A 25,982-nucleotide genomic window follows, 5' to 3' on the forward strand; every position below is an offset into this window, starting at 1 on the left:
TCTTGAAAAAAAGATGCATACGCAAGAGCAGTAACTGATTCTGCAAACTACACATTACTGAGCTTCACTTTGTCATTTGTGTGTCTGATTCTTCTGCACTTTGCTGCTTGTCCCCTCTTTGAAATGCATGCTTGCTACAGTAAACTGTGCAGGGCGCATGCATTCATCTGTGGCAACGTTTAAGCCCTCTCTCTGAGTCGTATATCTGTTGGTTTGTACGTACATGTACACTTTGCTACTTACCATACTTTTCCCTAAAAGCCTTTTATTTATTTTAAACAGGAAAATTCAAGAGAAAGAAGCAGAAGCCTGGTTCACCAGCTCTCCAGTGAAAGTAGGCTGTCTGTCACGGACTCTCTCTCAGAGTTTTTTGATGCTCAAGAAGTCCTGCTGTCTGCAAGTTCTTCAGAAAACGAGGTCTGAGCACAAATATCAGAATATCTCTCTGATGTACCGTATTTCAACATATTTAACCTTTTATCTTTTTTGCGTGGTAATTGCAAACTTGCTGATCTACTACAAATGAAATATTTTGGAGGATTTCAACGTCACATACACTTAATTGTTTGCTACTCTCTTAAAAAAATAAAACAGTTAAAAAGTATGTACGGGAGGTGGCTGAAGAGGGAGAACAGGCAACGTAGCTTGCACACCTGATTTTAAAATAAATATAAGGAATGTATTTTTGCAGCATCTGTCCTGAGTCATCCTACAGGAGCTGCAAGAAATTTTATCAAACTATTGTGTATTTGTACGTTTTTTTTCTTGCGGCACCTGTAGGTTGACCTATGGCAGATGCTACTGCAGCATGCAATTTTAAACTTTGTTTTCTATTTCTTGAAATATAAGAAAGTCTTATAAGTCTTTAAGTTTTATAAGCTTTTTGGAATTTCATGAAAGGCCAATCTCTAATTTTTCAGGATCAAAGAAAACAAGTTTTATATTCAATAAAATAATAATTGAGTAATGATTTATGAAATCCTTTTAGTGATGGATCTGTGATCTGTACACCTATTTGTATTGTTAGGCTTACCTGTTGCTTCTATGCAGCACAGAAACACAGAGAAAACAATACAGATCTCTTTAAATGACGGATCTTTTTTCCGTTAATTTCACAAAGCATCATAACAGTTGTCAGGAGTAGCATAATGCAAACTTATTTATATTATTTCCTTCCCCTGCCCACCAGGTATCCGATGATGACTCATATGCCAGTGATATAAGTGATAACATCTCAGAGGATAACCTAAGTAACGACATTGAGAATGAAAGGCAAACTTTGGGTAAGATTGGTGATTTGTTGTATCCTATTCTGAGAAGAGGCATTTTCTTACCAGAAATCACTCTGGTATCACAGATTTCAAGACGTAGACATTGGCTAGTTTTTGCTTTCCTTTTAAGATTTGAACTGTTTTTGGAGTGGTGTTTTTGTTGTTTGGATACTCTTAGTGCAGTCAATTGTGCTCTGATCATTTTAAGGTGGGAGGGTTGCTGTGTATCAGCATAGACACTTGTCTGCTGTCTGTCACCTCTCTGCAGAGACCTGCAGCTGCTCCCAAGCTTCTTTCCATGACCTTGGGACCCTATGGAGTAGCTAACCCCAGGTCCTATCTCTTCACTAAAAGGTAGATATTTTCTCATCACTCTGGATCTTCAATACAAACTTGTACCCTTAGATACCATTCAAATCCACAGAATAGTTACGGTTAACAAAATGCAGCTTATTTAAAGAAATGTAAGAATAACTCTACACTGATAGGCCTGGTGTATGACCATAGTACTTTCCTCCTCTTGGTTTTGTCTACACTAGCACTTGTCAGCAAAACCTTTGTCAGAAAGTGGTGTGAGAAAACACAACCCTGACTGACATGAGCATCTCCTGCCAACATAGCTATCGCCCCTCTTTGGGGGTGGTTTAATTAGGCCAGCAGGAGAGCTTTCTACTCCCGGCATAGAGTGGCTACACAGGAGACCTTACACCAACGCAGCTGCAGCGGTACAGATGTGCCGCTCTAAGGTCTGTAGTGCAGATGTAGTCTTTGTGTTTAGGGCTGTCGATTAATCGCAGTTAACCCACACTATTAACTAAAAAAAAATTTAATTGTGATTAATCGCAGTTTTAATCGCACTGTTAAACAATAGAATACAATTGAAATTTATTAAATATCTTGATGTTTTTCTACATTTTCACATATATTTTATTCTGTGTTGTAATCAAATTGTATATTTTTATTACAAATATTTGCACTGTAAAAATGATAAACAAAAGAAATGGTATTTTTCAATTCACCTCATACAAGTACTGTAGTGCAATCTTTGTTGTGAAAGTGCAATTTACAAATATAGATTTTTTTTTTGTTTGTTTTTTGGTTACATAACTGCACTCAAAAACAAAACAATGTAAAACTTCAGAGCCTACAAGTCCACTCAGTCCTACTTCTTGTTCAGGCAATTACTAAGAGAAACAAGTTTGTTTGCATTTGTAGGAGATAATGCTGTCCTCTTCTTATTTACAATGTCACCAGAAAGTGAGAAATGCCATTTGCATGGCACTTTTGTAGCTGGCATTGCAAGGTACTTATGTACCAGATATGCTAAACATTTGTATGCCCCTTCATGTTTCGACCTCCATTCCAGAGGATATGCTTCCATGCTGATGAGGCTCATTAAAAAAAATGTGTTAATTAAATTTGTGACTGAATTCCTTGGGGGAGAATTGTATGTCCCTTGCTCTGTTTTACCCACATTCAGCCGTATATTTCGTGTTCTAGCAGTCTCAGATGATGACCCAGCACATGCTGTTCATTTTAAGGACCCTTTCACTACAGATTTCACAAAACGCAAAGAAGGTATCAATGTGAGATTTCTAAAGATAGCTACAGCACTCGACTCAAGACTTAAAAATCTGAAGTACCATCAAAAATCGGAGAGGGATGAGGTGTGAAGCATGCTTTCAGAAGTCTTAAAAGAACAACACTCCAATGTGAAAACTACAGAATCTGAACCACCAAAAAAGAAAATCAACCTTTTGCTGGTGGCATCTGACTGAGATAATGAAAATGAGCATGCATCAGTCTGCACTGCTTTGGATGGTTATCGAGCAGAATCCGTCATCAGCATGGACGCATGTCCACTGGAATGGTGGTTGAAGCATGAAAGGACATAGGAATCTTTAGCGCATCTGGCACGTAAATATCTTGCGACGACGGCTGCAACAGTACCATGAGAATGCCTGTTGTCATTTTCAGGTAACATTGTAAACAAAAGGCGGGCATCATTATCTCCTGCAAATGTAAACAAGCTTGTTTGTCTGAGCGATTGGCTGAACAAGAAGTAGGACTGAGTGGATTTGCAAGCTCTAAAATTTTGCATTGTTTTATTTTTGGATTTTGAGTGTTTTTTATACATAATTCTACATTTGTAAGCTCAACTTTCATGATAAAGAGATAGCACTTCAGTACTCATATTAGGTGAATTGAAAAATACTATTTGTTTTTTACAGTGCAAATACTTGTAATCAAAAATAAATATAAAGTGAGCACTGTACACTTTGTATTCTGTTATATTGATTTCAATTACATTTGAAAACAGAAAACATCCAAAAATATTGAAATAAATGGTATTCTATTGTTTAACAGTGTGATTAATCGTGAAATTAATTGTGATTAACAGTGCGATTAATTGTGATTTAATTTTTTTAATCACTTGACAGCCCTAATTGTGTTCATTTAAATATCTTGCTGATTGCATGGGGACCTTGCATTTTTCATTCAAAATGATTATTCTTTTTAAAAAAGAGAATGGGAAGAAATACATAAAACCAACATCATATAAATATGCTTTTCTCTTTTCCTGGACTATGGAAAGCTGCACTAAGGAGTTATTTGGTTACAAGGGTTAGAGGCTGGAACTATAACTTTCGTATTAGAAGTTCTGTGCATGCCGAGTTCCTGGTTCCCTGTTCTCCCTCTGCCACTTCAGCTTAAATCAAGATTGGATGTCTTTCTAGAAGATACGCTTTTAGCTGAACCAGAAGTTATAGGATTGATACAAGAATCATTTGGTGAAATTCAGTGGCCTATGTTCTGCAGGAGCTCAGACTAGCTGATCATAATTGTCCCATCTGCTCTTAAAATCTAGCTCTCAAGACAGCTCAGCATGTCCGTGATCTTCCACACTGTGTAGCAAGACCATCTGTTACAGCTCTAGGAAACCATCACCAAATTTTTCAAATGTACACTCCTAAAGTTAGACACTGAAAGAAGCTTCCTGATTATTACAGGTGCTCAACACCCACAACTCTAAATGAAACCAGCGACCACTGAAAAATCTGCACTTCTGGAAATAGAACATTGTATGTAGGCACCCAAAGTATGGATGTAAGTGCCTAACTGAAAAAGCTAGCCTTGGTGTCAAGCCTCCATTAGCATGGTTAGACTATACATCTGCTGTTTATCTCGGATTATGTATGCCCTGATGTATTTACAGCTGTTGATATTGCTTTTAATAGGCCACATCTTTGGTGACTTCCATGGAGCTACAACAACTTACACCAGCTGAGGATGTAGCCCAAACTATTTAGTTCAGTTGATTAGTCCTTGCTATGCAATCTGAGGGTTTCAAAGGGTGTGACAGCATCCCATTTCAAAGAGCTGTTTTGAACCAGAATACATTTTTATCACTTTTGTTGCCTTTTCAAAGGAGATCTCCTCCCTGCTGGGGTCTAGGAAAACAGCTTCCTTTTGGGCTGAGTCTCTTTCTTTTTTTTTTTTTTGGATGTTAATTGTCTTCCTCCCCCATGGGAAGGTCTGAGTCAACCTCTTTCTGAAAGGGAAGTCATTCAAGTATGTTAATTGTTTTCTTACCCCAGGTGGGCTCTCAAGTTCAGGATGCTTTCAGTCTTTTATGCAAACTAGCATTATGACAGATTGCATGTAGGCAGGAAAATAATGTGCAATAAATTATAATTCACCTATTCTGTGTTGTTTGTCATAGCTACCATGCAGGGATGAGAGTTCAAACTCTTAGTCCTTCATTCTTGGGTAATCAGTGTCTGGGAGAACCGCAGAGGCAGAGCGCTCTGGGCAGCGCTGTGACTGTGTGCATTGGCAACTTTCTGGAAGTTCACTGGTGCCCTTAAAACAGTGCTGGCAAAGTTGGCAGCAATAGCGTAGCCCAGCCAGGTGCCACTTTTCTACAGTGTCATTTTGGCATGGTCTAAGCAGAGTTAGACAATGTAATGTAGATGGCCACTATATTTTTACCACCCTCTCACCATTGCAGGCACCAGTGGAGTTTTACTGGTGTTAGTACAAAGTGGGGAACTTTTTAAAAATGGACAAACTCTATCTTCATGGGCAATGCTTTGCAGGAAAGTGTAGACAGACTATGGAGGCAGTCGTATCCATCCCTCTGAGTGAGACGTGGCCTTGAAGACTCATGTGGGGAAGACAACATGGAAAAGGAGGAAATGATGTACTGAGGCAGCACCCAAATGTACCAGGATCAGAGATGGGCGCTGTAGAAACAAATAGACGCTGTTCAGGGTGATTGATTGAAAATAAGCTGGTGAGATAGTGGGAGGGGTGAGAGGAGAATATACCTGATGATGGTTTAGACAAATAGGGTGAGGATATAGCTAATCCAAGTATTCTACTCAGGCCAGTTCATGTTGTGACACACTCTCTGGGCTAAGGCTTATCCCTGTGGTGTGGTTTTTATTTAAAATCTATCTCAAGTCATTTACTATAAAACTTGGAACTATTTATCGTGCCCAGATTGCTCTGACACCCCAACACAGAGCTCAGCCGTTCTCTTGGATGTGTGAGTTATCCTTTTGAATGTCAAGTAAACTCATAGTCCTCCTGTGACCTTCTCCAGCACATAGGTGTGTCGTGAAGCTAAATTCAGTAATGTTTGTGAGGTATTTGGGTACTCTGATGAGCATCATGGAAAAGCCTGCCAACAAATATCTGGTGTTTGCCTCCAGCAACAGATTTTTCCTGATATGAGGAGTCTATTAATTCAGTATAAAGAGATGAAGGAGGAGGTGTTTTCACACTTGGGTTCTGGAAAGCACATTTTTGTCTTCTAAAAAGAATGTCCGCTTAATTGAAGATCTGTCAGGAAGGCGTTTTTTTGTTACTTAAATGTACATGAATCAGTCTCTTGTAAAACAAGATAGATATCATATGTGCTCTTTAGAGGTGTAACTTCTAAGAGCCTGTGGATATGTCTGCACTGCACTAAAACACCCGTGTCTGGGCTATACCAAGTGACTCGTACTTGCAGGGCTTGAGTTGCGGGGCTATAAAATTGCAGTATAGACATTCAGACTCAGGGATTCTCCCTTCTCCTGGGGTCCCATAGTCTGGGATCCAGCCTGAGCCCAAATGTCTACATTGTAATTTTATAGCACTGCAGGCCGAGCCCCATGACCCAAGTCAGCTGACATGGGCCAGCTGCAAGTGTTTTATTGCAGTGTAGACCTACTCTTTTAGGCTTTTACAGAGCATTTCAAGGGATTCTTTTCAAGCATTTATGCTTCATATATATCTGCATAAAACTTGCTTGGTTTAAAATCTTGTTTTAAATGATCAGTGTACAGCAGATATCTTCAAACCACAAGTCAATATTTGAGTCACATGGGGAGCGAAGCTTTGTCTGAAGGATAAGGAAATTGCTGATGCTTTAATACATCCATAATGTTTTCAAAAGAGATGATACTGTAAGAAAACAATGAATTGCTTAATGTGCTTCTGGCATTTCCTTCCAGATTGCATTGCTGAAAGTGGGTTGGAAAGCCATTCCAAGCGGAGAACGTGTTTGCCGGCTCCGTGTCCTAATACCAGTAACATCAGCCTGTGGAATATCCTGAGAAACAATATAGGGAAGGATCTCTCCAAGGTGGCCATGCCTGTTGAGTTAAATGAGCCACTTAACACTCTTCAGCGACTTTGTGAAGAACTGGAATACAGCGAACTACTGGATAAAGCAGCACGTACCCCGAATTCATTTGAAAGGATGGTAAAAAAAAACAAACATACCTTTCCAATTCTGAGCAACATGAGATGTAACCGAAACAGAACACAATGGATTTTCTTAAGCCTAAGAGAGCAGAAAGTACTTTTTCATTTCTTGTGCTTACAGCACAGAGGGGCAGGTTTTTAAAAGAAAACATAACTAGCTCCTGTGATCTGTGTTTGACATAATTTCCATTGTCCTAACAGAGTAGCCATTCTTAGGTATCTGATTCTCCTGCAAATTTAGTTAAGGGAGAAGCTTAGTTCTGGTCTGTATTGCCTGTCTTCTCTCTCAAAGGTTTAAAATGTGATTTTTTTTGTTTTGTTGTGGAACTAATATGTTTTGTTAGGGGGCTTATTCCTTCATCCACTTACTTCCCTGGTCCTTCTCACATGAACAGAGAGCAACAATACCCAAAGTCCAAAGGTGCAAACAATTCGATGTTTATTGGGGTGAACTTCCAGCAAGCATGATTCCAGTTTCCTTCCTTAGTGTCCCCCTTCCCAGCTCTGACACTACAGAACCTTATGTGTGTCCCTGTTCCCATTTCCACCTTTAGCTAAACATGATTTCAATTTCCCCACCCCTGTTCCCAATTCCCACCCACTTCCTGATTGACTGACTGCAGACTATATAGTAAAACTTGAGTTCTGCTTAGCTATACCTTAACCAATCATTTTACTGAAATTTAACTAACCAATCCTAACATATTGTAACATGATTATGTAACCAATTATATCCCACCACCTTAATTAGTTTACACCCAGCAAAATTAATTATACAGCAGACAGGAACAATCACAGAACCAGACAGAGATTATACAGACAAACAATAGCAAAGTGGGAACTATAATGACAAAACAATACAGAAGTGAGGGTTTTATATCCCAGCTATGGATAAGTGAGTTCTTGCCAGACAGGATGCTATCAAACTAAGTTTCCTTTTTCATTTTCTAGGCACTTCCCTTTCTCTGGAGGCGATAGGCACTATCAGGACAGGATTGTATTCCTAACAGCCCAATAGCACCTTCTTTCAATGTGACTAGTTTGGAATGTGAGGAGGTGACCGTTCGCTTCCCGGCTTATGTCTGCCTCTGTTGCTTAGCCAAAGGCCTTTGCCTAAGAACAGGGCCTCAGACTGTCACAGTAAGAGAAGGACCTTACACTGGCAGACAGTGATTTTGATTCTTTCTTTTATACCTCTAACTAGCCAAGTGATAAGAATACACCTAAATTCTTAGAGCCTTTACAGACAGGCCTGAATATCTATATCCTAACATGCTTCACTGATTAACACAAATGGCACAATATCTATTCTGCTTTCACAACATTTTGTAAGTGCATGGGGGGACACAGAGATGACCTGTGCCTGCCAATTAGTGGGGGAGAGGTGCAGAGTGAGGGCAGCCAGCTTCAGCAGTAGAAGTCCAGCTGCAAATCAGGAGGTGGGCCTGTGATCCCGCATATTCCCGCCCACACACACATGCGTCCCCTGGAGGGGGGGAGAACACGTCCCGGGTCTTCCAACAAAATGTTAACTACAACAGTATTAACAGAATGAGCTACCTTTTTTTAAATCAGATTTTTTGTGTAAAGCTTTTTGAGTCACCATCAAATATTTGCGATCTCAAACTGGGCAAGAGATGTGTATTTGGTCAAAACACAAATGCCCTTTTGAAGTGAAATTTTTGAAGAGCCATTTCTCCTTTACTTATCGCCAAGACGGGACTTCACGTTTCTTCATTTCCTGGGCTAACCACCTAACTCAGCACTGCTGGGCGGGCTGGCTAGGGTGTGCATTTGCTATCGGAAAGACAGAACTTTGAATTCAGAACTTGGCAGGTAAGGGAGGGAGAAATGGATTTCAATCATACCTTGTTTCTAAGTGTAATCTCATATTAATATTTTAAGTCTATAATTATATTCTAATTGGTTTAAAATCCCTTATTAGCATTTTTAATGTTTTGGAACTAATGCTTTGCAGTTTCCCTTGAAGTGAATAAACACTTCAGCTCAATGGCTTTCATGATGAAGTGTCACTGTTCTCTTCTGTATTCAAACAATCCTGAACAGAAAGTTTTAAATTCTGTATAACAAAAACTTAATCCCACTTTTAAGATCCTACCTCATTTCTGCTGATTCTGCTAGAGGTATACTTGAGTCTGTGTCAAAGTAAGTAATGTCTTAAGGTCAATTATCAATAGACATTATTTTCTCTCTTCTTTTTGCTCGAGAATGTGTATTAAAAAAGGAAATAAGTAATTGCCTTTTTAGAAGGAAATAAAAACAAGACAATTTTTTTTTGATCCTTAGTTGTCAGGGAAATTACATTCGGGAACAGAAATAGGGAATTCTCCAGCATGAGAACCCCCAAACCAGGGTTAATGTTAATGAATGTCCTGAAATCCCACTACCTTGTAGTCTACTTCTGAGTGTTTCATTTATGGATTAAGGTACTGAGATTTGAGAGGGAGCACATCTACAACACAGTCTAGGGCTTTCCCAAGGAAAGGAAAAGGGGAGGGAGTTTCCTTGGAAGAAGGCAGTGAAGGAAAGGAGAGATGAATCAAGGTCCACAGGATAACTTCCAAATTTTCATTCCTCGGACTTTTCAGTTCTGCAGAGGTGCTAATAACTATCGGGGGGGGGGGGCGGGGGGATTTGTATCTGCCACCTATTGTAAAGGAAACTGGCAAGATAAAGATTAGCACACAATAGACAAATGGCAGGGCAAACTGGCTGCGTCACTTATGTCGGCAAAATGTATGTTGCTATGGGGTGTGAATATTCCACACACACACACCCCCCCCCGAGCGGCGTAAGTGGTAGTGTGCACTTCTCCCGCCAACATAGCTATTGCTGCTCATTGGGGGTGGTTTAATTATGTTTACTGGAGACCTCTCTCCCATTGGCATAGAGTGACTACACAAGCTTTGCTACTGTCAGCTCTCTAGTATAGACATAGCCTTAATGACCCCACACAGAAACCTAAGTAGACCAGTAAACTGTTGCCTTAGAGATATGAGCCCCTTCCCCATGTTTTAGGGGTGGGGGACAAAGGATATGGTTTCATAAGTCTAGGGACCACAGGTGTGCAGTTAATGTTTTGAGACATTTTCTAATATAAAATTTGAAATTGCTTTTTAAGCAGTTTCTCGTTTACTGGTTTCTGTTCTTTGGAATGGCATTTTGTTTAAAGTAATTTTTTTAGAAGTACCGTTTTTATGTACATTTTAAATTGGTGTCAAATTCTGAGTTGCTTTAACAGCTTTTTTTTTTACTGGACCAACTTCTGTTGGTGGAGGGGACAAGCTTTTGAACTTCAGAGCTCTTTCTCTGCTCTGGAGAAGATGACAAGGTGAGACAGATTGTTAAGAATTAAGGGTCCACATGTTGTAGAAGACTCCTTAAAATGAAGTGGGTATGTAGCACATCTGCAGTCCTAGGCCATAAAATGAGCCATAAAAGCAGTGTCTCTGTTAAGCCCATGATTTTTAATGTCTAGCATAGTTATTAAATTAATTTCCCAGGCTTGTCTTTTGAAGATGTCATGTAGGTTTCCTTTTGAAGATGAGAATTGAGAGGTCAGATATACGGTGTACCACATCCAGTGCATCAAATGCCCCAACAACTATATGGGTGAAACCAGATAATCACTATGCTTTCAAAAGAACGTGTACAGCAAAATGATAAGACAAAAACACCCTATCACCCATAGACTAATACTTTTCACAAAGCGATCACTCCATATCTGACCTCTCAATCCTCGAAATCTTGTCCCTTCCACCGACAGAAGTTGGTCCAGTAAAAGATATTACCTTACCCACTTTGGTAACATGGTCTGTGTAGACATAATCAGAGGATGTTGTGAAGGCCAAGACTATGACAAAGTTCAAAAAAGAACTAGATAAATTCATGGATCCATCAATGACTATTAGCCAGGATGGGCAGGGATGGTGTCCCTAACCTCTGTTTGCCAGAAGCTGGGAATAGAAGACAGGGAATGGATCACTTGATGATGACCTGTTCTGTTCATTCCCTCAAGGCCACCTGGTATTGGCCACTGTCAGAAGACAGGATACTGGGCTAGATGGAGTTTTGGTCTGACCCCGTACAGCCGTTCTTATGTTCTTACACATGTTCTTGCAGTTGCGTCGCTGTAAGGTTTCCTGTGTAGCTGCTCTATGCCAGTGGGAGAAATCTCTCACACCGGCATAATTAAACCACCTCCAACGAGTGGTGGTAGATATGTCAGTGGTGGGATACTCTTTCACTGACATAGCTCAGTCTACAGCGGCGCTTTTGTCAGTTGGGGTATTTTTTCACACCCCTGACCAACCAAAGTTTTGCTGACAAAAGTGCTGGTATAGACATAGCCTTTGTGTGTCTCATAGTCTGGGACCAACAGGGCTGCAACACTGCAGACTAACAGCTCAAGTATTCTTTGATCCAGCATTTGGAGTTCACAGACTGCATGTGTGTGTGTCTCTCTCTCTGTCCATTTTTGGGGTGTGCCTCTGATTTCATTTTTTCCTGCATAGTTGTGAAAGGAGAAATTGAAGTACGTTTTAATCTTTTATGAATTTGGATCCTTCCTATTTTTAATAAAGGCCTTGAAATGACTCTGCAAACTGAGTCACACCTCAATGCTCATGTTAAAGGTTGGCTTGCAATAAGCCACACATTTGCAAACTGCAGAAGAATGTAGTATCTGGCATCTGTATGAGGCCTCTCTTTTGTCTATATAATGAAAACAGTTAATGACCAATTAAGCAAAATCCTGTTTATTCTCAGGTGTACGTGGCTGCTTTTGCAGTATCTGCATATGCATCCAGTTACTACAGGGCTGGGAGTAAGCCATTTAATCCGGTGCTTGGAGAAACCTATGAATGTGTCCGGGAAGATAAGGGCTTCCAATTTTTTTCAGAACAGGTACTGTATATTGTGCCTTTTAACTGTCCCACTAGTCACTTAATAGACTGTTTAATTCTGTATACATGGCAGCAGTCCTCTGGGGCTCCCCACAGAATGTGGGCATAAGTCATATATAGCATCTTCAGAAGACATTGCAGAATTATAAGCTATAGAGATCACTGCACTATCTGCTAAAATGTAGCTACCTCTGGGGTGAAACATGGTAACAGCCATTATAGAAGTGCTAACATTACACACCAGTTTACGGCCACAAAGCAAAGAATAACAGCTTATCTACTTGAAGTAACAGAAGAACTTCCCTGGGCAAAAGCCAATTGCCTATATTGAAAACTGGCCTGGACTAGGGCACGTATTCATATTCCTGTGAAAAGTTTCATGTGATCTTTAACAATCAGTAATACTCCAGACCTTGTTATTGCATTTCAGCATGGTGCCCCCGCATACTGCAATAAACCAACTGTCCAACCAGCAACTTTCTGTAGCATCCTGGGTTGTCTTCAGGTACTGGCTGGGTCCTTACTCTATAAGATCAGGGATCTCCCCTCATGTAGTTGTAGGCCATATACAGCTAGGCAAAGAGTCTGAGTATTTCTGCAAATAATCTCCAGACAGGAAGATGACTAAAGTATAGGAAATATAATACCAGGTTAAAAACAGGGCTCTACCAAAAGCAGGTGGGGTTATTGAAGCACTAAATTAAAAGGGGTGGGGGGGAATTTTGGTTACTATGGTATTCACTGAAGTAACAGGTTAAAAACTGTTTCAGCTCATCTAGACATGATAAAAAGGCATGGGGGAAAAACTGTGCCTATTGTAGGACTTTGGTCACAGGTAACCCTAAATTAGAATCCATTAAGAAACAAGTTTTTTCTTAAACTGTAAAGGCAGAACCTGGAACAATAGATCTTAAGCAGGTGACCAAAAAAAGTGCTATGTAATCTTAACCTAGCCCCAGGAAATGAGTCACAGGCATTACTGAGATGGAAATATGGGAATGGGTAGGGCAAGTATCAGGTTTAAAATTCCATTAGTGTTCCTGGTTCTCCAGTTTTATGGTGATGAAAACCATTGATTTGTGAAAATTGCACTGGCATAAAACCGACCTAGAGTAAGGAAGTGGTGAATCAGGCCCGCTGTTGCAATGTCACAGTAATTTCAGTTAATGTGGAAAGATTTGCCCTGCTACCCTGTATAAAGCATATGGTTGCCAACTCTCCAGGATTGTCCTGGAGTCCCCAGGAATTAAAGATTGTCATGTGATGAAACCTCCAGAATACATCCAACCAAAACTGGCAACCCTAATAAAGCAAATAATAAAAACACTAACTTGTTTGTTCTAACTTGTTAGGAATCTAAGAACCATCATGGAGGCTTCTATTATCCTACAGACACACACCACTATGTGCATATGTTCAATAAAAATGAAAGGTAATACAGTGAATTTACTGGCAAGAGGGTGAGGGAGCTGTTGGCAGGTACAGAGAAATACAGAAAGAACACAACATGCAGCAAGCAGGGCAGCCAACTTCTTGTCAGATCTATTTAGATTGAAATTTCTTTGGGGCAGGGATTGTCGTTTACCAGGCATCTGCCAGCACCTAGTTGTGGCCTCTAAGTGTTACTATAATACAGATAATAAATGAGAATAATTCTGCTCTGTTACCAGTGTAAATATTTAGCCCATAGAGTATATTTTAGAAACTAGGGTGAATGCAGTGCCATCTGAGAAGGAGACTATCACCCCAATGTGGGTTAGGACAGTGCTAAAGGTTAGCTGTATATTAGACTCACCACAATACATTAAAGGATATTCAATAAGGACATGAATGCCTTTACAGAAAAAACAGAAGGATTTAATAAGGAATAAGAGAAATTATAACGGAGGAGAAAATAAATTGCATTATTTACATGTCCAGCTAAAACAGAAATGTGACTCCAAGTAGCATGCATTTACTCTTGACAGAAAATAAATTTCTTTGTCTCATTCCTGTTACTTGTCTGGCACTGAATGTCTGTCATTTAACACAGTTCCTGCTCACAGCTATCAAGAAATGAATGTGAATGTGATTGCTGCTGCTTCTACCCTGTGTGGTTGCTTTACCACACTCCTCTTCTTTCTTTCTCTGCAACGTCAAATTTATTTATTTTACAACCCTGGCTTTATTTGGCGGTTGCCCTAATTCAGATCTACGCAACTACACAAGCCCAATTCTGAGGAAATGCTGTGGTTGAGGTTTTCTGCTGGGAAGAACAAGTGCAGAAGACCGCATATTGTAGCAGCTATTGTCAGAAGATGGGGTTATGTGGTCTGATTTTTCCCAGAGGTGCTGAGCAGCACCAGTTTCCAATGAAGTTAATGGGATTTTTGGGTATCCGCAGCTTTAAAAATGAGGCCAACTTTCCCTTTACTCTGCTTACACCAGAGGTGAACTTGATCCTTTGTTTTTGCACATCTGTTTGTGGCTACTGTTAATACATTCATGGGTCCTCAGGCCATATGTAATTACCACATGAGTGACACTGTGCAACATATGCAGTTAATAGTTCACCCAACCCACAAAAGTCACAGGTCTTTTCTTTGTAATATTTGCTTGAAATCCCACTTTCCACAACCCTTTTTAATCATCAGTGGTTATCGGTTTATTCTACTAGCTCCCCTTGAGGACAAAATTATGAAAGGAAAATGAGGCATTTAAACTGTAAAATTCAAACATGAAAAAATGTAAGCAGATTCTAATGAACTTGTTAATGTTAATGCATTTTTTCCCTTCTTCCAACTAGGTCAGTCATCACCCACCAATATCTGCATGTCATGCTGAATCTGTGAATTTTGCTTTTTGGCAAGGTAATTCTTTAGTTTATCATTAACTGCTGTCATTTTCATAGTAGCTTCATTTTATGTCTAACATTAAACATCCAGACGAACAATAAAGGCAGGCCTCCCCAGCTGTTCAGTAATATTAGAACTGCTCTAGGCAATCTCAGCCCCTAGACTATGGCATGCCTGTTATAACATTTGTGAAATCATTCCTGAATAATAATGAATGGTATTTCACCAGTACAAACGTCTGCATTTCTAAAACAACCTGGAAATGTTGTTCTGTAGCTTAAATAAAGCACTGGAAAAGTTGCATCTCAAGTTTAGAAAAAAATTAAAAATGTGATTAGAACTAGAAAACTAGGGCCTGGTCTGATTCATTTGCAGGATTTACCACATTTTAATTCCACTCCCACCTCGACTTCCACCCAAGAGATTTGGACAAGACAATGGAGAAACCTATGTACCATTTTTTAAAACTGAAACCATAAGGAGAAAAGGAAATCATTACAACATGACAGGCATTTGTGTGGTTTGACTGTTTAGCCCCTGTCTTGGGATTCCCAATTTTTCCAAAAAAACATGGGTGCAAAGACCTTGCCTGCTTCACAACTATGGCAAAGTCATGGGACCTAGTTACAACAGGGTTTTCCCTTGACCAATATACTTAGTCTAAGAAATAGAGTAGATGGAACCTAACCATGTCCCCATAACTGAGTTAAACCCTTTGAACTTGAGAGGTTTGACAATGCATGACATATCTGGGCTACTTTAAGTCTGTCTTTTAATTGTATTGTCTGACTTCAGTATAGTTATTACACCTGTGGCCATATTTAAAATAATTGGGGCTCTTACTAGTCTGTGTTTTCCTCTTTCCAATGTATTCCTCTTCCTTGCAAATAAATACAAGACAAGAGTCCTTTATTCTTGACCTGAAATAGCTAATGGTTAAAAGTTCAGGCAAAAGAGCCAGACAATGTACAGGGAAGACTGGATAGTATCATCATGGCAAGGAAGAAACTGTCTAATAAAATTGAAGACACTGATACACATGGCTGGTTTTGTGTTTGTTTTTTTAAAATACCATCTCTGGCTATGATAACATCTTGTGCATTGTGAGAACAAAATGCTCCTCCAGAAAGAATCTGGCCTTGTAAGTGAGAATCTAAAGTTTCCTTTTGGGTGCCTGAGGAGCCAGAACCAGGGCACACGTAGTTCATTAAAAGGTGGTCGGATGAGCTGTTAGAGAACTCTGACAACGCTTTGATTTTTGCTAGGAGAATGCTGGGGCTAAGGCTGCCACCTCTTCCCACAGGACAGTCCCCATCATTTGTGCAACTCTAAGCATCAAGAAATTTAATCCTAAAGCAGCTAGTGTGTGAGGAAAGTTCTTCGTATGATGTGAATGTTTCCCAATCCTGCATCCTTCTTTGTTAAAAGGAGGGAACTTTGGTCTAGTCCAGGGTTTGCTGAGCCTGGCAAGGCTGTCCGGATGGAGTATTTTAGGCTCTCTAAATTTAAGAGGCTCCTTTCCTCTTGAGAGAGCTGTGGTTCCTGGAATTCGATCATTCGTGTGTTTTGGAGGAACTGGATGCTGAGTGACAGTTTTTGTGGGGGTCTTCTGAAGAATATTCCTCTTTCTGCTCCTCCGTCCCCACCCAACCCTACCTTGCCTTTTCTATTGTGACTCTGTCCTCTAAGCTGGCTCTGATGCGTCTTTCTCATTCATGAGGTCATTAAAACTCTGTGAGGCAGGAGAGTGGGTTCTGGCCGTGCTGTTTATTCTGGTAACCATTTTTTTCCACATTGTGAAACTGAAACTTTTGGTTGCCTATTCCACTGTCACATGTTAAGGAGACTTTGATAAACACTGGTCTCTCTATTCTTCTAAAGCACCTACCATCGCAGCATCTGTGCTTTGACTTCCAGTTAACTCCTCATTTGGTACAAATGTTATCCAAACTTTCTGGATTTTCATGCTACATTTTTCTTGAGATGTTTCCAATATACTGATCTTTAAATATGACAGCCTAACTACATAAGAGACCATAAAGCATCTCATAACTATCTGTACAGTACCTTAACACTTAAACTTTGTGAGAGGTCTGTGTACCATTGACATGTCTGTTATATGGCAGCACTTCAGGTAATGTTGATCTTCTACTTATTATGTGATACGAAGTTGTGACAGGGTTCCCGGGGTGCAATCTAGACTGTGGACTGCTGAGCCCTCTGTCCCACCAACCTGAGGTATCCCTAGGGTTGCCAGGTGCCTGGTTTTTGACTGGAGTCCCCAATTTCAATTTCCTTGAAATATGAGCTTTGCTTTTGGAGATGGCCTCGTTCTAATAAAATATTGAGTGTGAATGAAGTATATGTTATCTAGGAATTGTTCATTCCAATTCCATTCATTTGAACAAAATCGGATAAAGAATATTATCATTTTCTTCTGCTTCTGGCTTTGACTTTCTGGTTGACATGTTAGACATGCATCCCTTGGAAAAATGAGAAACTATATGGAGCTTTGCAGGTCAATAGCTGAAACTTTGCTTAGGATCTCAAACACTTTATTACATAAGGCTTTTTCAAAATAATTCCTCTCAGAAATTGTTTTATTGACCTGTGTTTACTACTAAATGTGTCCATGTTTTTCTGTTTCAGATGTGAGATGGAAAAACAAATTCTGGGGAAAGTCCATGGAAATCGTTCCAATTGGTACAACACATGTAACTCTGCCAGCGTGAGTGCTGCATCAACATATTACTATCCACAGACAAAGCAGGGCTGCATTTACAAAATAGAACCACAACTACAGTATGGTAGTATACCTCTCAGAGCCTTTGCTATTGGTTTAAAGTCTAAAATCCTTTAGCAGTTCTTCTGTCCATACACAGTTAGAATTGTTTTACAAATACTTAGAAAATTAATTTATCCTTTTTTTAAGAGAAGGCTGCAGGCTTCATACTTGTGGTATATGGGGGTCACGGACTCTTTTCTTTCTTTGGCTACATTAACTGCCCTTAATAATGAGAGCGCTCCTTGGGTCAGGGACTCTGTTCTGTGTTTTCTACAGTGCCTAACACAATGATCCTGGTCCTTACTGGGCCCTACTGCAATATAAGTAATTACTATTAATAATAAATAGCAAAAGCAGCATATTCTTTTGTGTGAAATCAACAGCTAACGTGATGAATTACACAACTTCAGTGCTTAATAAATATCCTTTGATTAAAAAGAAAAGAAATAAACAAGGTGTTCCTGTGCTGCTGTGGCACAGAGTATTCATTACTAGATCGAAAGATTAAAACTCCTTGGTAGAATCTGGCCTATTTCAATCTTTTGTTGCAAAACACAGGTCTAAAGTTTGAGCAGCGTTCCATTTAAATCTGCTATTTCCTAAACAATAAAATTGAATTAACCTGCCATTTAAAAGCTCTGGCTAGACAGACAAAACTTGTATGCATCTACAGATTAAACAAAACATGTATTCATTAGCTGGCAATGCTTATGCTACATCAGGTTCCTTTCTGGGCTCAGGGGGTGGTGAAGTAAGAAGAGGAGCTTTATCATGAAGAGATGATTGAGTCCACATTTATTAGTTTATTCCTGTTAAAGTTGACTCTGCACTGTGTGGTACACCAAGAAGAACATACATAGATCTGTGAAATACAACCCACAAAAGTTAAAGGCTAAAATCATTCTCACTAATTGTTCTTCATTACCTGAATTCATGAGCAAAATGATGTTGCTCCCTACCCTCGTTCCATATATTTTGCTTTGTTGGTGCAAAACAGCCCCAGTGAAGGGTCATTTGAGTGGCTGCCTCCTCCTTTGTTCTCGTTGTAATTTAAAAGGTATCCTTGATACTGAAGGTCCTTTAACTTTGCTGTCCCGGCTAGTCTGCTTGTCCCCTGTTTTGCTGAATTGGCACCTTTTGGAAGCAGTGACTCTTTTCTGAGTCCTAGAATTATTGACTCAGTAGAGCACTGGACTCTAAGACCTATAGAAATAAAATACTTCTTCAGACTAAGATTTTCAAGGTGAGAGAGAACAGAGGAGGAGTTGAAAAGACTGGGGCAAAAAGGAAGGAATTGATTCGCCAAGCACCATTCCCACTTTCTCTGGTTTCTATAGAAGCAGCAATAGCCTTTTTTCTATCTGGATATCTACTGTAAGACTTAAAGGTGGGGTTCCTCACACTTGCCCCAACACTATTCCTTGAGAAATATTCACAAGTGTACTCCTACCAACTTCCTCTCTCCACTCTGCCTCTCTACACCCGGTCTCTGTGTACTTTCTTTCCTCTTCTTCATGTCTTCTTTGTCTTTTGATGTCCTAGATTTCCTTTGCAACACAACTTGTAAAATCTGTGAACACAATTTTATCTATATCTATATCAGTAAATGTTCATGATGCAGGTACACTGTGCCGCATGGGTCCCTGTCCCAAAAACTTCGGTTCTAAAGACAATCCTGTATAATGTCATGTAAAGCAAACTCATGACCATGCATCACACTCACTGAAATGATTAATGGAATAGGTGGGTTTATAGAGAGATTTGGAGGAAAGGGAAGGAGTTTGGGCAAATATTAGATAAAGAAGCATAGTGTAATGGTTAAAGCACAGGATTGGAAATCAAGATAACTGGGTAGTAATCCTAGTTCTTCTATCCACTTTGAATGATTTGAGGCACGTCACTTAAAATGCATTTCTAGTCTGAAAAGCGATTGCATAAAATGGTATTCTGGAGTTCTAGGTTTGAGTCTCAATGGTTCTGTCTCAAATTTACTCAGTGCAGAATTTTTAAAATATTTTTACCAGCTGTAAACTCAGCCTGGTATCTGAGAGCCCAGTTGCGGTTAAGTCTTCATTGATGCTATTGAGATCATGATATGGCCCTCAGATACTTTATTACCGGTGATGATACTGGTACATGAAAGAACAAGATAATTCAGCTTGACTTTCAGATCTCAGGTTGTGTTTACAGATCTGGAGTAAGTTTACATCTTAATTGGAACTTCCAAATTCTTTGCAGTCATTGACTAAAACTGAAAATCTGTTCTACGGATACAGGTGTGTCAACTCCTTTCTCCGCTCCTTGATTATCAGTGTACTAGCTTGCTGTAATGAATGGAGTACATGAAGGTTTGTGTACACTGCATTGGGTAAAGATATGTCACTCTGTAATAGTAGAAGGCTGGGATTCTCCTCACATTTTTGAGGGTAAATAGAGAGCGTACATGGTGTTCCATTCCACAGAGGGAGGATAAGTGAAATAAATTAGGTTTCAGAGTAGCAGCCGTGTTAGTCTGTATCTGCAAAAAGAAAAGGAGTACTTGTGGCACCTTAGAGACTAACAAATTTATTTGAGCATAACCTTTTGTGAGCTACAGCTCAAATAAATTTGTTAGTCTGTAAGGTGCCACAAGTACTCCTTTTCTTTTTGTGAAATAAATTAGACTTTCTGCCTCCTAGTGGAATCGTGGATTTGGAAATGCTGGTGTTTCTGGACTGTACATGAAAAATAGGGGATGATACATTGTGGTCTCTTGTAGAAAGTCTGAATTGGGGAGGGAGAAATCTGTAGATGGAGGGTAAGAGGCAAGATATCAGTGGTTTGGGGCTGGTGAACTGGAAGATGGTCTGCGGGCCCTGTGCAGTTTGCAGGCAATGATCCCTATGAAAACAGTGTTCAATGTAGTGTTGGGTGCAGGAAGGTTTCTATAGGTAGAAGATTGGCAGAATTAAAGTTGGTTTGGGAATGTGCAATGTGGTATTTTTAATATGCATATATATTGGAGACCATAAGAACTGAGAGGATATTTGAACACTTATCAACCTTCCTTTAATTGTTCATTTTCAGACATTGTTAAATGTTCATTGTTTTTAAAAATGGACAGTTTGCTTGGAATATAGATGTTAATGTTATATAATTACCTTGTTAGTTTATTTTATTAATATTTTTTCCTTTTGCTCTTGCTCTAGTATGCAACTGCCTCTTCAGGAACTAATTAAGTCTGTGTTGTTATGCTCTTACCTAGAGCACAAACTCACTTGTGCAGTGAAGTGCATTGAAGTCAATAGATTCCCCTTGACTTCAGCGGACTTTCAGTCAGGCCCTAGATGTTGGTGAGGGACTGTGAACAGTGGACACTTAACAAAATGGGCATAGATTCATAGATACTAAGGTCAGAAGGGACCATTATGATCATCTAGTCCGACCTCCTGCACAATGCAGACCACAGAATCTCACCCACCCACTCCTGCGAAAAACCTCTCACCTATGTCTGAGCTATTGAAGTCCTCAAATCGTGGTTTAAAGACTTCAAGGAGCAGAGAATCCTCCAGCACGTGACCCGTGTCCCATGCTACAGAAGAAGGCGAAAAACCTCCAGGGCCTCTTCCAATCTGCCCTGGAGGAAAATTCCTTCCTGACCCCAAATATGGTGATCAGCTAAACCCTGAGCATATGGGCAAGATTCACCAGCCAGATACCCAGGAAAGAAAGTAGTAACTCGGATCCCACCCCATCTAACATCCCATCACAGGCTATTGGGCCTATTTACCATGAATATTTAAAGATCAATTAACTACCAAAATCATGTTATCCCATCATACCATCTCCTCCATAAACTTATCGAGTTTAATCTTAAAGCCAGGTAGGTCTTTTGCCCCCACTGCTTCCCTTGGAAGGCTATTCCAAAACTTCACTCCTCTGATGGTTAGAAACCTTCATCTAATTTCAAGTCTAAACTTCCCAATGACCAGTTTATATCCATTTGTTTTTGTGTCCACATTGGTACTGAGCTTAAATAATTCTTCTCCCACCCTGGTATTTATCTCTCTGATATATTTATAGAGAGCAATCATATCTCCCCTTAGCCTTCTTTTAGTTAGGCTACACAAGCCAAGCTCCTTGAGTCTCCTTTCATAAGACAGGTTTTCTATTTCTCGGATCATCCTAGTAGCCCTTCTCTGTACCTGTTCCGGTTTGAATGTTTAAATGTCCAGTTCTTAAACATGGGAGACCAGAACTGCACACAGTATTCCAGGTGAGGTCTCACCGGTGCCTTGTATAACGGTACTAAAACCTCCTTATCTCTACTGGAAATACCTCGTCTGATGCATCCCAAGACCGCATTAGCTTTTTTCACGGCCATATCACATTGGCGACTCATAGTCATCCTATGATCAACTAATACTCCAAGGTCCTTCTCCTCCTCCGTTACTTGTAATTGATGCATCCCCAGCTTATAACTAAAATTCTTGTTGTTAATCCCTAAATGCATTACACTTCTCACTATTAAATTTCATTCTATTACTATTACTCCAGTTTACAAGGTCATCCAGATCCTCCTGTATGATATCCCTGTCCTTCTCTAAATTGTCAGTACCTCCCAGTTTTGTATCATCCGCAAACTTTATTAGCACACTCCTACCTTTTGTGCCGAGGTCAGTAATAAAAAGACTAAATAAGATTGGTCCCAAAACTGATCCCTGAGGAACTCCACTGGTAACCTCCCTCCCTCCAGCCTGACAGTTCACCTTTCAGTAGGACCCGCTGTAGTCTCCCCGTTAACCAATTCCTTATCCACCTTTCAATTTTCATATTGATCCCTATCTTTCCAATTTAACTAGTAATTCCACATGTGGCACGGTATCAAACACCTTACTGAAATCTAGGTAAATTAGATCCACTGCATTTCCTTTGTCTAAAAAAATCTGTTACTTTCTCAAAGGAGGAGATCAGGTTGGTTTGGCACGGTCTACCTTTTGTAAAACCATGTTGTATTTTGTCCCATTTACCATTGACCTCAATGTCCTTAACTACTTTCTCCTTCAAAAATTTTTCCAAGACCTTGCATACTACAGATGTCAAGCTAACAGGCATGTAGTTACCCGAATCACCTTTTTTCCCTTTCTTAAAAATAGGAACTATGTTAGCAATTCTCCAGTCATACGGTACGACCCCTGAGTTTACAGATTCATTAAAAATTCTTGCTAATGGCCTTGCAATTTCATGTGCCAATTCCTTTAATATTCTTGGATGAAGATTATCTGGGCCCTCCAATTCAGTCCCATTAAGCTGTTCGAGTTTCACTTCTACCTCAGATATGGTAATATCTACCTCCATATCCTCATTCCTATTTGTCATGCTACCATTTTCCTTAAGATCCTCTTTAGCTTTATTAAAGACTGAGGCAAAGTATTTGTTTAGATATTGGGCCATGCCTAGATTATTCTTGCCCTCCACTCCATCCTCAGTCCATCCCACATCTTCTTTCTTTGTTTTCTTCTTATTTATACGGCTATAGAACCTTTTACTATTGGTTTTAATTCCCTTTGCAAGGTCCAACTCTACTTGACTTTTAGCCTGTCTCACTTTATCCCTACGTGTTCTGACCTCAATAAGGTAGCTTTCCTTGCAGATCCCTCCCATCTTCCACTCCCTGTATGCTTTCTGCTTTTTCTTAATCACCTCTCTGAGATGCTTGCTCATCCAGCTTGGTCTACAACTCCTACCTATGAATTTTTTCCCCTTTCTTGGGATGCAGGCTTCCGATAGCATCTGCAGCTTTGATTTAAAGTAATCCCAGGCCTCCTCTGCCTTTAGGTCCATAAATTCTTCAGTCCAATCCACTTCCCTAACTAATTTCCTTAATTTTTGAAAGTCAGCCCTTTTGAAATCAAAAACCCTAGTTACAGATTTATTTTTGTTAATCCTTCCATTTAATTTGAACTGAATTAGCTCATGATCACTTGAACCAAGATTGTCCCCTACAACCATTTCTTCTATGAGGTCCTCACTACTCACCAAAACCAAATCTAAAATGGCATCCCCTCTTGTCGGTTCAGCAACTACTTGATGAAGGAATCCATCAGCTATCGCATCTAGGAAAATCTGAGCCCTATTATTATTACTGGTTTCAGAGGAACAGCCGTGTTAGTCTGTATTCGCAAAAAGAAAAGGAGTACTTGTGGCACCTTAGAGACTAACCAATTTATTTGAGCATGAGCTTTCGTGAGCTACAGCTCACTTCATCAGATGAAGTGAGCTGTAGCTCACGAAAGCTCATGCTCAAATAAATTGGTTAGTCTCTAAGGTGCCACAAGTACTCCTTTTCTTTTTATTATTATTACTAGCACTCGTCCTCCAGTCTATACCTGGGAAGTTAGTCTCCCATGATCACACAGTTTCCATTAGTATTTACTTCATTAAAAACATTGAAGAGGGCTCTATCCATATCCAAATTAGATCCCGGCGGTCTATAGCACACCCCAAGCACTATCCTAGGGGAGGCTCTAATAGTTTTCTTCCCCAATGTGATTTTTGCCCAGACGAACTCTGTCTTATCCATTCCATCGCTTCTTATTTCTTTACATTCTACCTCATCATTGATATACAATGCTACTCCACCACCTTTACCTTTATTTCTGTCTTTCCTAAACAGCACATACCCTTCAATACCTGTAGCCCAGTCATGACGACTATTCCACCATGTTTCTGTTATCCCTGTAATATCTGGATTCACTTCCTGCACCAGTAGCTCTAGTTCCTCCATTCTGTTCCCTAGGCTCCTCGCATTGGTGTACAAACATCTTCATTTTTGCTGTTTGGCCTCGCTCACATTCTGTACCTGATTAGGCATGGACATTCTACACCCAGTATGACCTATTAGACTGGTATCCACACTGCCCTTCCTCCTTATATACATTCTCCTACCTACGGCTGTATCCTTTCTTACTTCGTTTTCTTCCCTCTCAATGCTAAAATCCAGTGTGGCAATTACCTGGACATCTCCCAACCATCTCCCCCAAATTCCTAGTTTTAAAGCTCTCTTAATCAGTTGTGCCAGCCTCCATCCTAGAAGTCTATTTCCTTCCCTACTCAGATGAAGTCCATTCCGAGAGAACTGTCCTCTGTCCATGAATGCCTCCCAGTGGCCATACATCCCAAAGCCCTCCTTATAGCACCACTGCCTAAGTCATCTGTTGATCGTCATAATCTTGTCACACCTTTGTTGCCCTTCTCTCTAGGAACAGGCAGAATCCCACTAAAGATTACCTGAGCCTCAATTTCCTTAAGCGTCTTCCCCAGCCTAGCATAGTCTCCCTTAATACTTTCCAGCGAGAATCTAGCTGTATCATTTGTTCCCACATGAAGGATAATTAGGGGATTCTTTCCTGCTCCCTTTAGGATCCTTTTCAACTTCAGGTCTACATGCCGTATCTTAGCACCTGGAAGACAGCACACCCTTCTATTCTCTGGATCAGCTCTGGTTACAGGCCTGTCTATTCTTCTCAATAAGGAGTCCCCATTCACATAGACCTGCCTTTTCCTTGTGATGGTGCTATTCTCCAGTCTATCCCCTGTTCCCTCTGGCTACAAGTTCTTTCCATTCCTATTCTCCCTTGTAATCCTCTTCAACCCATCCTGTATCCTCCTGGGGCTCATATTTGGTGTAATCTCCATTGACTCGTCCCCTTTTCTGATAGGACTAGCCGCTCTTCTCTTCTTCCTTGCCCTTCCACCTTCAGTGACTACCTGCTGAGTCCCTTCTTCATTTTCCAACTGTGCAAACCTGTTCTTGAGCTCTATTTCTCCTTCACTAGCCCGTCTTTTCCTCTGCCTGGTTCTTTTAGTCACATGCTTCCACTGACCACTTTCCTCACCCAGTCTCCCCTCAGAATTCCTTAGTCCTGCTTCCATCTGCAAGTCTGAGCTTTTCCCTTCAGGTACCTCATGCCTTTGCTCCATAATCTGCTCGAACCCCTTTCTAAACTCAACCAAACTTTCCACCTGCATCTCCAGACCTCGGATCTTTTCCTCCATCAGCTCTATCAGACAGCATTTCATGCAGACAAAACTCTTACGACGTACCCCCTCCAGGATCAAGTACATACCGCAGCTTCCACATCCAGTCATCTTCATTGTGTCTTCCTCTACATGAGTCACTCCCACTGCTGCCTCTGTATCTGTCATAGCCTTCCCACCTAAATCCTGTTAATCTGGGAAACACAAACCACACCAAAACACCACCACCCGCAGCAAAAACAAACCCCAAACAAGCACCACAATACAAACTCCCACTGAAACTCCCCTGTTTACAGCTCTGTTTGCTAGCTTCTGTGCCATTAATGCTTCTTCCCTTAATCAATTGTTATATGCAATACGAGCACTGTTTTTTTAACTTTGGATGAGCTAA

At 40.2% G+C, this 25,982-nt stretch overlaps 1 protein-coding gene across 10 annotated transcripts in view; it reads left to right on the plus strand.

The window, feature by feature from the left end:
- Positions 1-25,982, plus strand: part of OSBPL3 (oxysterol binding protein like 3) — a 138,242-nt gene that overhangs the window by 102,380 nt on the left and 9,880 nt on the right. For all 10 annotated transcript variants that reach the window (XM_073333694.2, XM_073333703.2, XM_073333696.1 and 7 more), the window contains 6 exons: positions 283-417; positions 1,190-1,283; positions 6,776-7,026; positions 11,817-11,954; positions 14,739-14,802; positions 17,437-17,515. In XM_073333694.2, the coding sequence (XP_073189795.1) occupies positions 283-417; positions 1,190-1,283; positions 6,776-7,026; positions 11,817-11,954; positions 14,739-14,802; positions 17,437-17,515 (761 nt within the window). The remainder of the gene's footprint in view (positions 1-282; positions 418-1,189; positions 1,284-6,775; positions 7,027-11,816; positions 11,955-14,738; positions 14,803-17,436; positions 17,516-25,982) is intronic.

The sequence above is a fragment of the Lepidochelys kempii genome, chromosome 2, assembly GCF_965140285.1.
Source record: "Lepidochelys kempii isolate rLepKem1 chromosome 2, rLepKem1.hap1, whole genome shotgun sequence".
Lineage (NCBI taxonomy): Eukaryota > Metazoa > Chordata > Testudines > Cheloniidae > Lepidochelys > Lepidochelys kempii.